The 14134-nt window shown below is 41.9% G+C and overlaps 1 protein-coding gene across 1 annotated transcript in view; it reads right to left on the reverse strand.

The window, feature by feature from the left end:
- Positions 1 to 12517, reverse strand: part of LOC117522252 (alpha-N-acetylglucosaminidase-like) — a 52807-nt gene extending 40290 nt beyond the window's left edge. Inside the window, exon 1 of the mRNA XM_034183644.1 lies at positions 11977 to 12517. Coding sequence (XP_034039535.1) covers positions 11977 to 12365 — 389 coding nt within the window. The 5' untranslated portion in view covers positions 12366 to 12517. The remainder of the gene's footprint in view (positions 1 to 11976) is intronic.
- Between the last annotated feature and the right edge of the window lie 1617 nt (positions 12518 to 14134).

A 14134-nucleotide genomic window follows, 5' to 3' on the forward strand; every position in this document is an offset into this window, starting at 1 on the left:
TGCACACACTAAAGGCACAGACATGGTGTCTACTGGTAATAGATTCGCTGACGAAATTGTTAAATCTGCTGCCTCAGGCACATTTGGAATGTCTGACATTTATTCAGTTGAAACTGACACATCCTTGATTGATGTTGAGGTACTGAGGAGCTGCCAACAGGGGGCTCCACTAACAGAGAAAAGGCTTTGGACAGACAAAGGTGCTACGCTTAATACAAAACAACTCTATACGTGATATGCCGGTCCTACCTCGAGGATTATTTAAAACAGCAGCCATTCATATTCATATTCGGCCACGCCATGTGTCCACAGGAGGGATGGTAACCCTCATTAGTAAACATTTTGCAACATTTGGGTTTAATGCTTACTCAAAAAATTACTGTAGGATGTGCCCAACATGCATTAGATACAACCCACAAGGGCACGTGAGACCAAAACGAGGCCAGTTTCCACAACCACAGTATCCATTTCAAATGCTTCACATGGATTTTATTGAACTCAACCAGAGTGGACCATATAAATATTGTCTGGTCCTCATCGATGCATTTTCCAAATGGGTTGAGATTGTTCCATCCAAGAAAGTTGATGCACTAACTGTAGCAAAGGCCATTTGTAAAACTGTTGTACCAAATTATGGCATTCCAGAGATCATTTACAGTGATAATGGACCTCATTTTGTGAATAAAGTGATATCACAGATGGCAGACAATTTACAAATAGTACTGAAAAACCATTTGTGCCTACCAACCACAAAGTGCTGGGTTGGTAGAAAGAACTAATGGAACAGTTAAGAACAGACTTTAAAAATGCATGGAAGAGACAAGGAGGCCATGGCCAGAATGTTTGGACCTGGTTAAACTCTATATTTATTCATTTCATATTCATTTCTAGAAATCTGGCCAATTTTCTTAAATCCTCCAAACCGTGACTATCCAGGGTTGGGACCAGGAAGCAGAGTTGTAGTCTTACACACCTCTCTGCAGCTTCTCTCCCCCTGCCATCCCCTCATTACCCCATCCCCGTAGAGACGGTGCCTGCTCCCAGACCACCAATAACCAGTAAAAATCTATTTAAGCATAAAAAAGAAAAAAGAAAAAATAATATAGCACCTTCAACTGCACCACAGACTAAAACAGTTAAATGTGGTCTATTAAACATTAGGTCTCTCTCTTCTAAGTCCCTGTTAGTAAATGATATAATAATTGATCAACATATTGATTTATTCTGCCTTACAGAAACCTGGTTACAGCAGGATGAATATGTTAGTTTAAATGAGTCAACACCCCCGAGTCACACTAACTGCCAGAATGCTCGTAGCACGGGCCGAGGAGGAGGATTAGCAGCAATCTTCCATTCCAGCTTATTAATTAATCAAAAACCCAGACAGAGCTTTAAATCATTTGAAAGCTTGACTCTTAGTCTTGTCCATCCAAATTGGAAGTCCCAAAAACGAGTTTTGTTATTATCTATCGTCCACCTGGTCGTTACTGTGAGTTTCTCTGCGAATTTTCAGACCTTTTGTCTGACTTAGTGCTTAGCTCAGATAATTATAATGGGCGATTTTAACATCCACACAGATGCTGAGAATGACAGCCTCAACACTGCATTTAATCTATTATTAGACTCAATTGGCTTTGCTCAAAATGTAAATGAGTCCACCCACCACTTTAATCATATCTTAGATCTTGTTCTGACTTATGGTATGGGAATTGAAGACTTAACAGTATTCCCTGAAAACTCCCTTCTGTCTGATCATTTCTTAATAACATTTACATTTACTCTGATGGACTACCCAGCAGTGGGGAATAAGTTTCATTACACTAGAAGTCTTTCAGAAAGCGCTGTAACTAGGTTTAAGGATATGATTCCTTCTTTATGTTCTCTAATGCCATATACCAACACAGTGCAGAGTAGCTACATAAACTCTGTAAGTGAGATAGAGTATCTCGTCAATAGTTTTACATCCTCATTGAAGACAACTTTGGATGCTGTAACTCCTCTGAAAAAGAGAGCTTTAAATCAGAAGTGCCTGACTCCGTGGTATAACTCACAAACTCGCAGCTTAAAGCAGATAACCTGTAAGTTGGAGAGGAAATGGCGTCTCACTAATTTAGAAGATCTTCACTTAGCCTGGAAAAAGAGTCTGTTGCTCTATAAAAAAAAAGCCCTCCGTAAAGCTAGGACATCTTACTACTCATCACTAATTGAAGAAAATAAGAACAACCCCAGGTTTCTTTTCAGCACTGTAGCCAGGCTGACAAAGAGTCAGAGCTCTATTGAGCCGAGTATTCCTTTAACTTTAACTAGTAATGACTTCATGACTTTCTTTGCTAATAAAATTTTAACTATTAGAGAAAAAATTACTCATAACCATCCCAAAGACGTATCGTTATCTTTGGCTGCTTTCAGTGATGGTGGTATTTGGTTAGACTCTTTCTCTCCAATTGTTCTGTCTGAGTTATTTTCATTAGTTACTTCCTCCAAACCATCAACATGTCTATTAGACCCCATTCCTACCAGGCTGCTCAAGGAAGCCCTACCATTAATTAATGCTTCGATCTTAAATATGATCAATCTATCTTTATTAGTTGGCTATGTACCACAGACTTTTAAGGTGGCAGTAATTAAACCATTACTTAAAAAGCCATCACTTGACCCAGCTATCTTAGCTAATTATAGGCCAATCTCCAACCTTCCTTTTCTCTCAAAAATTCTTGAAAGGGTAGTTGTAAAACAGCTAACTGATCATCTGCAGAGGAATGGTCTATTTGAAGAGTTTCATGTTGGGGAAAGTGTAGTGACACGGACCCACAACAGGGGGCGCAAATAAACGGTCAATAGATGAGCCAAAAGGTAACAATTTAATGTTGTGAATGTACACAACGATTATACAGACAATCACAGAATCTGATAGCAGTCAATACACCAAGGTGACGTGTGGGCAGGCTCGAGGATAGAAGACGTCTGTCCTGAGATGAGCCGGGACCACACGATTTCCACCGTCATAGAACCCGGTGAATACTGGAGCCGCTATGTCCCGAATTCCCAGGTGATCACCGTCCCCAACTGTCGGATCTGGTGCTGCTGGCGAGGAGCACAAACAGTGAGATGTGGGTGTGTGCACACCCAGTAACAAAAACAGTCAGAAGGTGGAAAGTCACCTCCACCTCTAATCACACACTCGTGCAGCTCCTGATAAACCACCTATCTGGTTTGGGTGTGAAGCGAAGCCGTCGCTGTTCACACCAAACGCCAATCCAGCAGATAAGGCACACCACAGGAAAACGGCTGCAAAAGAGTTCAGACTATTATTCAGTATTAAGTCAGCAGAGAAATTACCTTCACAGGTAGATGATATCTCGGCAACGAGGTGGAGATGACGTCCGGTTTTTATGGAGTGAGATGATGAAGTGTAGATGGGTGACAGCTGTCAAGAGATAATGAGTGACAGCTGTCACCCCCGGCTGTGTCCGTGGCGGCAGCGCCCTCTCGTGCCTGAAGCCCGCACTTCAGGCAAGGCGCCCTCTGGTGGTGGGCCAGCAGTACCCCCTCTTCTGGCGGCCCACACAACATTTCAGTCAGGTTTTAGAATTCATCATAGTACAGAAATAGCATTAGTGAAGGTTACAAACGATCTTCTTATGGCCTCAGACAGTGGACTCATCTCTGTGCTTGTTCTGTTAGACCTCAGTGCTGCTTTTGATACTGTTGACCATAAAATTTTATTACAAAGATTAGAGCATGCCATAGGTATTAAAGGCACTGCGCTGCGGTGGTTTGACTCATATTTATCTAATAGATTACAATTTGTTCATGTAAACGGGGAATCTTCTTCGCAGACTAAGGTTAATTATGGAGTTCCACAAGGTTCTGTGCTAGGACCAATTTTATTCACTTTATACATGTTTCCCTTAGGCAGTATTATTAGACAGCATTGCTTAAATTTTCATTGTTACGCAGATGATACCCAGCTTTATCTATCCATGAAGCCAGAGGACACACACCAATTAGCTAAACTGCAGGATTGTCTTACAGACATAAAGACATGGATGACCTCTAATTTCCTGCTTTTAAACTCAGATAAAACTGAAGTTATTGTACTTGACCCCACAAATCTTAGAAACATGGTGTCTAACCAGATCCTTACTCTGGATGGCATTACCCTGACCTCTAGTAATACTGTGAGAAATCTTGGAGTCATTTTTGATCAGGATATGTCATTTAATGCGCATATTAAACAAATATGTAGGACTGCTTTTTTGCATTTGCGCAATATCTCTAAAATTAGAAAGGTCTTGTCTCAGAGTGATGCTGAAAAACTAATTCATGCATTTATTTCCTCTAGGCTGGACTATTGTAATTCATTATTATCAGGTTGTCCTAAACGTTCCCTGAAAAGCCTTCAGTTAATTCAAAATGCTGCAGCTAGAGTGCTAACAGGGACTAGAAGGAGAGAGCATATCTCACCCATATTGGCCTCTCTTCATTGGCTTCCTGTTAATTCTAGAACAGAATTTAAAATTCTTCTTCTTACTTATAAGGTTTTGAATAATCAGGTCCCATCTTATCTTAGGGACCTCATAGTACCATATCACCCCAATAGAGCGCTTCACTCTCAGACTGCAGGCTTACTTGTAGTTCCTAGGGTTTGTAAGAGTAGAATGGGAGGCAGAGCCTTCAGCTTTCAGGCTCCTCTCCTGTGAAACCAGCTCCCAATTCAGATCAGGGAGACAGACACCCTCTCTACTTTTAAGATTAGGCTTAAAACTTTCCTTTTTGCTAAAGCTTATAGTTAGGGCTGGATCAGGTGACCCTGAACCATCCCTTAGTTATGCTGCTATAGACTTAGACTGCTGGGGGGTTCCCATGATGCACTGAGTGTTTCTTTCTCTTTTTGCTCTGTATGCACCACTCTGCATTTAATCATTAGTGATTGATCTCTGCTCCCCTCCACAGCATGTCTTTTTCCTGGTTCTCTCCCTCAGCCCCAACCAGTCCCAGCAGAAGACTGCCCCTCCCTGAGCCTGGTTCTGCTGGAGGTTTCTTCCTGTTAAAATGGAGTTTTTCCTTCCCACTGTTGCCAAGTGCTTGCTCACAGGGGGTCGTTTTGACCGTTGGGGTTTTTCCGTAATTATTGTATGGCCTTGCCTTACAATATAAAGCTCCTTGGGGCAACTGTTTGTTGTGATTTGGCGCTATATAAATAAAATTGATTTGATTTGATTTATATGCGTATCACACCAGCAGGAGCAGGACTCACACCATTTGAAGTTTTATATGGTAAACCTTATAGGTTGCCAGTGTTCCCAAAAGACTTAGAAATCGCTGATGAAGAGATCACATTAGCAGACTATATGAGAAGATTGTTACAAGAAAAAGATGTGTCAAAAGAAAATTTACTGCCATCTGCTTCTTTGCCACTACAGGACAGCCCACTGGTTCAGCCCGGTGATCGGGTGTTCGTGAAGGTCATCAAAAGAATGAGCTGGTCCAGTCCACGTTGGGAGGGGCCATACCAAGTGCTGCTGACGACACCCACCGCTGTGAAAATCGCTGAGCGACCCAGTTGGATCCACCTAAGCCACTGTAAGCTACAGCGTGTGCCAGACCCTCCAACGAGTAGTGGGGAAGTCTGACTACAAAGGGGTTTCACCGTTTAGAGGTGATTCGTCTCAATGTCAGTGAAGTAACGACCTGATCCCTACTCATTTAGTGTGAGGTGTTTCGGTGACACTGTAAGCTGAGCAACAATGCTACCGGAGGATGCTCTGGTGGGGCGGCGTGTTCCAGCTGGAGAACGGCGGCAGGAACGTCGCGGTCACCGGCGTTGCAAAGGTAGCTGTTGTGTTGTGGTCTTAGTATGTGGGATACTGATTGGACTTCTTACGTAGTGGCTGACCCAAGAGTGGGTGAAAAGAGGTACATTCCAAGACAGACACCGTTGATCTGAAGTACTTCCTAGTAGCACATTGATGCATCATTACCAAGGCAACATGTGGTTGCGCTTTGTCAACTACACCGCCACCTCCAACAACATGATTAACTGTTATGTCTGTGCTCGCATGCCAACATCGACATCCCACCACAATGTCTACACGACTAATCCCAGGACAGTGGAACCAGGATGCCTGATAGCAACGGCAACAAACCCCGGCAGGGGAAAGACAATGGCACAGGCTGACTACTCACAGCCATACGAGACAAATGACCCCCTATACTTCTACGACCGCACGAATCCACGTCATACAGTGTACCAGGCTTGGCTGCAAGCGACTGAACCCCAGGTGATGGAGGGTGTCACCCATTATGGCATCTATGATGTGTGCATGGCAGGACATGGAACAAACAAAGTAGGAGAAATACCACCCTCACTCTGTAAGCATACCTACATCTTCTGCGCACGTCAGTGAGATGGCTCGACTACGTTGTGCTGAACATGACGCCTGTAGGCATAATCTCACCTTGCTTATCGAGGCCAGCAAGGTACAGGAGTCAGACAGAGCATGGAGTAAAAACAGCCCGTCGAAAGGCACCAGAGTCTTGACAGACTACAATTGGCAGTGTGGCACAAACATATATGCCAGTTTACCCCCGAACTGGTCCGGAGTCTGCAGTTTGGTGATTTTACATCAGGCTCTGGTTTACATCCCGAAAGACCATCTCCTCAAACTACCAGACCATCTCCATCTGACTCAACCCAACTATCTGAGTCAACCCAAGTTACTGAGTCATCGCCGGAACAAGCGAGGATATGCAGAAATCCCGAAGGACCAACACATCTTCTCCACAGGACGAGACATCGCCATAGCTCTCTTTCCCAACTTTGGGATCTCAGATGTAAGAAGAGAAGTGGAATTCACCAGATACAAGTTCCTACAGTTCATGAATTCATCCTTGACCTTCGCAAAGGCCACGTCAGAAGAACTCACCGCTCTACAACTGATGGTGCTACAGAACCGCGTGGTTCTTGACCTCCTAACCGCACCACAAGGAGGTGTGTGCGTGATAGTGGGAACTGCATGCTGCACCTTCATTCCGGACAACACTGCCAACAGCGGGGCCATCCAAAAGGCCATCGCTGAAATGACTACCACCAGAGATGCTGTGCAGGCTACCATGAACTCAAAGAGCTGGGACTTCTGGTCTTGGTTCACATCTGTAACTTGGTGGCAACTCCTTTTGAAATCTTGTATCCCTCTCATTGTCGTTTTGGTTCTGTTTTGTGTTCTAATGCTCTGTGTGCTTCCATGTATTCGTAGCATGTTCACCCACATGATGACCCGCTCTTTTCTGCAGCACCAGGTCTTAAAGCAACCACAGAGTGAAAGCTATGAACCTATGCAGCAACAAATTGACAATGTCAGTGCAGGATATGAGAATGTGTAATGCTTTTATGACGTGCTTATTGAAAATGTGAAAACAAGTGATAAGCATCTGATGTTCTGCATTCACAAATGAAAAACAGGAGGGATATGTTAGAAAAATTATGTTTATACCATCACAACACTTATTATCGTTTGTTCTGCATCACGTCTTATGCATGCTTATATCTTTTGCACCATGTAGTACTGCACGTCTCTGCTGGGATTGCGGCCTTGAAGCGAGGAAAGTTTTTGTGGGAAGACAGTGAAACAATGGAATTGATGTGTACCAGTCGGTTTCACAGTCTGCCTGGAGACGTGTCATGCTCGGCCCTGATCAGGTTTTTGGTCTACTTGCTTCTCCTTTCTTTGACCCACTTTCTGCTCCTGTTCTGTTTTATTAGTTATTTATCATGTATTTATTCCCTGTTCTATTTTACTTTGGTTCTCTGTTACTTTGCATTATTTAGCTATTGTCTAGTTCTTTTCTTGTTCTGCCAGATTGTGTTTTCATTGTTTATCATTCAGTTGTCATCTATTAATTTCTGTTGATCTTTAGTATTGGTATTTTTGTGTCATGGCTTGTTGATTTTGTCATCTGGTTTTCATTTGGTATTCTTCAGTCAGTTGTGTTTTCATTATGTTATCACTTGTTTAGCTTTGCTTTAGTATTGTGTTTCATGTCTCCTGATCAGTTATCATGTCATGCCTGGTTCCTAGCTATGTTTTTCGGCCCTAAGTTTTCGTTGTTACTTTTGTTCATAGTAATATTATATTCCATAGTAGCTCTGTTCTTAGTTTTGTGTTTCACTCCAAGCTGCACCTACTTTTTGTTTTCATCCCTCTGGCATCTCTGTCTGTGTTGTCACGTCATCTCACTCCACTAGTTCTGTGCCCTCCTCTCACACTTTGTCCCAGTCTGCTTTGTGTTTTCATTTAGTCACATTCTTGGCACCTGTTCACACATCTTTGTCTTTTCTTCTCTCCACCTTGTGTTCTCTTCCCTCACTGTCTTGCACAACATAGTATCTTTGTTCATTAGCCATGCCCCCTTTCTGGATCATTCCTCTCACATGCACCTTGTTAACACCACCTGTTCCTAATTAGTCCACATGCATATAAACCCTCACAGTCTCACAGTCCCTCGCCAGATTGTTGTCGCTTCCAGCATTCTCCAGCCTTTTGTCCTCTGTCCTGATTAGTCTTGCCGTGTACCAGTTCCTTGCTCTGTGTTTTTTGACCGCCTTTTTGCCTCAGCCTATATGCCAGTGTTTGCACGTGCCTCAGACCCCTGCCTGGAGATGACTGCGTTTTTGCCTCACCCTGCTTGTGCCTCTGCTCCGTTTTCTGACAACCTGTGTACTGAACCTCTGCCCGAAATAAACATGATGACCTGTACCTCAAAGCCTGGTTTGGGAGTTTGTATTGTGGGTCCACCCGCTCCTGGGGTCGGGCTACTGCCCGACATGACAAGACGTGTTGTTTGATGGGAAAAGAAGGGAGTATAGGCTAGCAATCACAGCAAACCCACAGATAAGACATGTATTAAATCTTGTAATGAATCTTTATCCACCAGCTGCACAGGATGTTTGCTTCTACTCAAGGTGACTGACAATGTCACTATGATCATGCCCTGCTTGTATGTCACACTGTTTGACTGAATAAAATGATGCTGAGCACAGGAAGACAGTGCTCTGAGACTGCTCTTCCCTTTGCAAAGCTGATAAAAAAAGATTTGCTGCACCCGTGTCCATTCTTTCTTAAGTGTCTAAAGGTGTTTGACCCTGACACTTACCGCGTGGGTTCAGGAACACTTCAGAAAACCATTGTTAGTTAACACAGTTCGTCGCTACAAGTGCAAGTTAAAACTCTACCATGCAAAGCGAAATCCATACATCAACAACATCCAGAAACGCAGCCACCTTCTCTGGGGCCGAGCTCATATGAAATGGACAGACACAAAGTAGAAAAGTGTGCTGTGGTCTGATGAGGCCACATTTCAAATTGTTTTTGGAAATCATGGACATCGTGTCCTCCGGACAAAAGAGGAAAAAGACCATCCAGATTGTTACCAGCGCAAAGTTCAAAAGCCAGCATCTGTGATGGTATGGGGGTGTGTTCTTGCCCATGGCATGGGCAACTGTGATGGCACCATCAATGCTGAAAGTTACATCCAGGTTTTAGAGCAACATATGCTGCCATCCAAGCAACGTCTTTTTCAAGGACATCCCTGCTTATTTCAGAAAGACAATGTCAGGCCACATTCTGCACGTGTTACAACAGTGTGGCTTCGTAGTAAAAGAGTGCGGGTACTAGACTGGCCTGCCTGCAGTTCAAACTTGTCACCCATTGAAATGTGTGGCACATTATGAAGCGCAAAATACGACAACTGAGACCCCGGACTGTTGAACAACTGAAGTCGTACATCAAGCAAGAATGGGAAAGAATTCCACCTACAAAGCTTCAACAATTAGTGTCCCCAGTTCCCAAATGCTTATTGAGTGTTGTTAGAAGGAAAGGTGATGTAACACAGTGGTAAACATACCACTGTCCCAGCTTTTTTGAAACGTGTTGCAGGCATCCATTTCAAAATGAGCAAATATTTGCATAAAAACAATAAAGTTTATCAGTTTGAACATTAAATATCTTGTCTTTGTGGTGTATTCAACTGAATATAGGCTAAAGAGGATTTGCAAATCATTGTATTCTGTTTTTATTTACATTTTACACAACGTCCCAAGTTCATTGGAATTGGGGTTGTACTATTGCTACTATTATTATTATCATTATTATTACTATTACTATTATTATAGGCATGTTATTTTTGACAGTATGTTTTTTGTTCTGTAAAAATCAGAATCAGAATCAACCAAGTAAGTTCCCACATACAAGGAATTTGACCAAATTATTGTTGTTGTCCAATCGGCTGCTCCTTTTTTGTTTGGGATCGCCACAGCTGATAGATCCGCATTGGTACTCATCACAAGTTTTATGCCGGATGCCCTTCCTGACGCAACTCCAGTGTTACCTGGAGAAACACACACAGCTGTCGGCATTCCAAAAAGAGGTCTCCCATCCAAGTACTAATCAGATGCCGCACTGCTTAGCTTCTGAGATCTGACGGGATTAGGCTTACACAAAGCAGACCGGCTGCACAAGAAATTTGACCAAATAAACCAGGCTTATTTCGTTAGTCTGGCTTATTTTCCAATGTATCCGGTTCCATAAAGCAAGCTCAGCATAGTTCAAACTAAGTTACCACGGCAATATGCTGGCAAACTCACCTGGTCCAGACCAGGTTAATTGTCAGGCTTAGCCTGAGTTGCCACTTAAATGTGTATCAACTCTAGGAAATATCAGAGAGGGAGAATTTTTTTTTTTGCCACAAACTTATCATGAATGGGCAACCGTTGAACCCTGTCGAGTGCCGTGCATTTTTTCTTTCTTTCTTATTAATTAGTTAATTAATCCTAATTAATTATCAAATCCTTATTTATTTATTTATTTATTTATTGTATCGTATGTAAAACATACTAGCTGCAGGTAGTATGTTTCACAAATTTCTGGGTTCAAATTGTCTGTTTGTCAAGCACGGACTTTCCGAAAAATGAACTGAATTGTTGCTGAAAATGTGTACTAAAAAGTTACCCGCTTCAGCGTCCAGAGGCTGTCAAACGCCAGCTCAGCGTGCAGCCGAGGAGGAGAAGCCAAACAGAGATTCTGTCCGCTGAAAGGGGAAAAAGTCTCCATTAAAATCCTGCACGTGAGCGTCGCTGATGATACATTTATTTCACAGTTGAAAGGCTTCGTGTTTCCAAAAAGTTGGAAGTTTGCGCAGCACGAAAACAGCAAGAGAGAAAGTGAGCAAGCAAGACAGAGAGCGAGGGAGAGAGAGAGAGGACTTAAATTTTAATTTTTACTCTGTAACACTTGCTTTGATAATGTAAACATGTCTCCCATATCAATAAAGCTCCACTGAAATTGAACTTTGAGAAAAATTGAGGCTTTCATCTTAGATACACTTTCTGGCAAATTGTAGCTGAACTTTCAGGTCTCCTTTTTAAGAAAATCCTCATATAAAATCAACAATAATGATACTAAATAATACTACTATAACAATACTAAAGCAAACGTAGCTCTGGTATCGGATCGGAAAAGTATCTGTATCAGCAGATATCCAAATTCAGGTATCGGAGTCGCATCAGAAGTGAAAATTTGTGGATCGGTGCATCCAGTCACGGATATGAACGAATGAAGCTCTTCAGCATGTCACTATGTCATTTCCGGTTTGCGGCTTCGTCTACCATCGGTTCGTGGCGTTTTACAACAATGTTGTCTGGTTTGTGGCTTTTTCTCCACTGGGCAGGGTTTTTTTTGTTTTGTTTTGTTTTTTGTGCCATTTCCCGATTGTTTTGTGCCATTTCCAGTTTGTGCCTTTGTCTACCGTAGAGCGAGCTTCGCGCTGCACAGTGGCGAGAAGCTCGTATAAAAATAAATAAAAGTACTTAATTCTTTCACCAAAACATCAAATCTTGGCTTGCATCTTAGATGTACCTTCTGGCAAATTGTAGCTGAACTTTCAGGTCGCTGACTTCCTGCAGTGCTGGGGACTGACCTGTGGGGGGTGCTGATGCGCAGGACGCCACTGACTTTGGGCAGGGGGCGGTGCAGGTCCAGCTGGTCACCTGACCAGGAAACGTGACAGTTGCAGAAGTATTTGAAGTAGCTGTAGAGGCCGGAAGCGGCGGCAACCCCGCTGCTTCCGGTCACCGCGAGCTTGTTGTCGCCGGTCGAGCGGAGCTCGCAGACGTCCAGACCGTCCCAGGACAGGTTCTTGTGGACTTTCACCGTGAACTCGGCAGACCTGTTCCCGACCAGACGCCGCAGCAGACCGTACACGGCGCGCGCCTGCGCGTGCTCGCTGCTGGACGTTTTCAGACGCGTTACATCACAAAGCGCAGCGGCGCTCACGCAGAGGACGAGAAAGATCTGTGTGAGAGACATTTTCCAAAAGACGTCCCGCAGCAGAAACAGAGACACACACAGCAGCTGCTGCCGCCCACCTCGCTCCTCAGCCAATCACAGGCTGCAGCTCCCTGCTGACGTCATCGCCCAGCACGTGACCTGACGACACTTTGATCTCTCAAGTGTGAATGAATCAATGATCAAACAAGAATATGATATACAATTCTGTTCATTTCTTAAATGTGTGATTTAAAGGAGAAAATTCCAAAAAGTTTTCTTCAAATCTGTAAACTTCTTTCAAAACCAAATTATATTTGGTCAGTTTATCCTTTTTAAAGCATTTTTATGTTTAAACTACCGCATTTCTCATGGGGATCCACTAAACATTAGATGTCTTATGGACGTGAAAATCATGTCTATATTGCGTCTGTCAGTCCAAGACCAATTCTGGACGTCTACACGATGTGCAAACTGGGTCTACTATTTGGAGTATGTGGACGTCTAACTATGACCCCACTTAGACGTCAATATACAGTTAAAATTTGAACCACAAGACTGTAACTTTTTTGGACACAATTTTTCTTCATTTTTACTGTGATTCAGAAGCAAATGGCTGCTCAGCTCTGCTATCAAAAGTTTTCTTCCAGTAAGTTAAGATAAGGTAAGACTTTATTGATCTCACAGTGGAGAAATTCACATGTTACGTCAGCTCTTAAAAAACACACAAGATGAGTGCGAGTAGAGGAAAATGTGCATCAAACAGCATGTGCAAAGATAAGCAGCAATAATATTACTTGTAACAATACAATAAAATAAAAAAATTAGGTAGAAATTATATATATATAAAAGTATGTATGCATATATAAACATGATTGGAATTTAAAAATTGGAGCATCTTATTTACAATATGTGAAGTGCAGTTAAGATGTGATAAGGTGACACTAGTGCTGGGATTTGTAAACAAGTTATTACTGCATATGATTTGTGGACATATTATTGCATGTGGTTATTTCACAGTGTTATTGTACAATCTGACAGCAGCAGGGAGGAACGACCTGGGGTATCATTCCTTCTTGCACTGAGGGTGCCTCAGTCTGTCACTGAAGAAGAAAAAAAAGGAAAAAATGTAAAGACAATAAAAATATGAATATATATATATATATATATATATATATATATATATATATATATATATATATATATATGCTCATAAACAAGAGACATAAAAAGTATACACCCAATACTCCACATAAAATCACACACATTATATCTGAAGAAAAAAAAATAGACCCCCTTAATCTGAGTCAGGTTAAAGTGTCAAGTGCAAACATAGACTCTCAGCAGTGGCTTGTTAAAGTGCTAAGTGCAGTAGTACAGTACACAGCAGATACAAAATGGCCATATTGCACTAAAATGCTAAATAAATAAATATATAAAAAGATAAAAAGAAATACAACAATGTATATGAGCTCAGTCATAGTCATAGTCATCAGACACTAATGAATAGTGTCTGATTTTACATTTGTAAATGATGAACTATTAATGATCAACTTTGGTTTATAGAGAAAGAAAAAATCATTTATAAATGTTTTATAATGACATTACATATTTTGTTATTAATAATTATTAAGCCATCTATTTATGTTCTTACCAATGAGTAGCTAATAAAAAATAATGCTTTGTAAATGATTTACAAGTAGTTATTTAAGCATTTACTTACACTTTATAAATGCTTTACTAATGCTTTATAGCGTGCAGTTAATATAAAGTGTTACCACGCTTTCTTATCCTCATGTACTTTAGGACAA

The sequence above is a fragment of the Thalassophryne amazonica genome, chromosome 12, assembly GCF_902500255.1.
Source record: "Thalassophryne amazonica chromosome 12, fThaAma1.1, whole genome shotgun sequence".
Classification (NCBI taxonomy): domain Eukaryota; kingdom Metazoa; phylum Chordata; class Actinopteri; order Batrachoidiformes; family Batrachoididae; genus Thalassophryne; species Thalassophryne amazonica.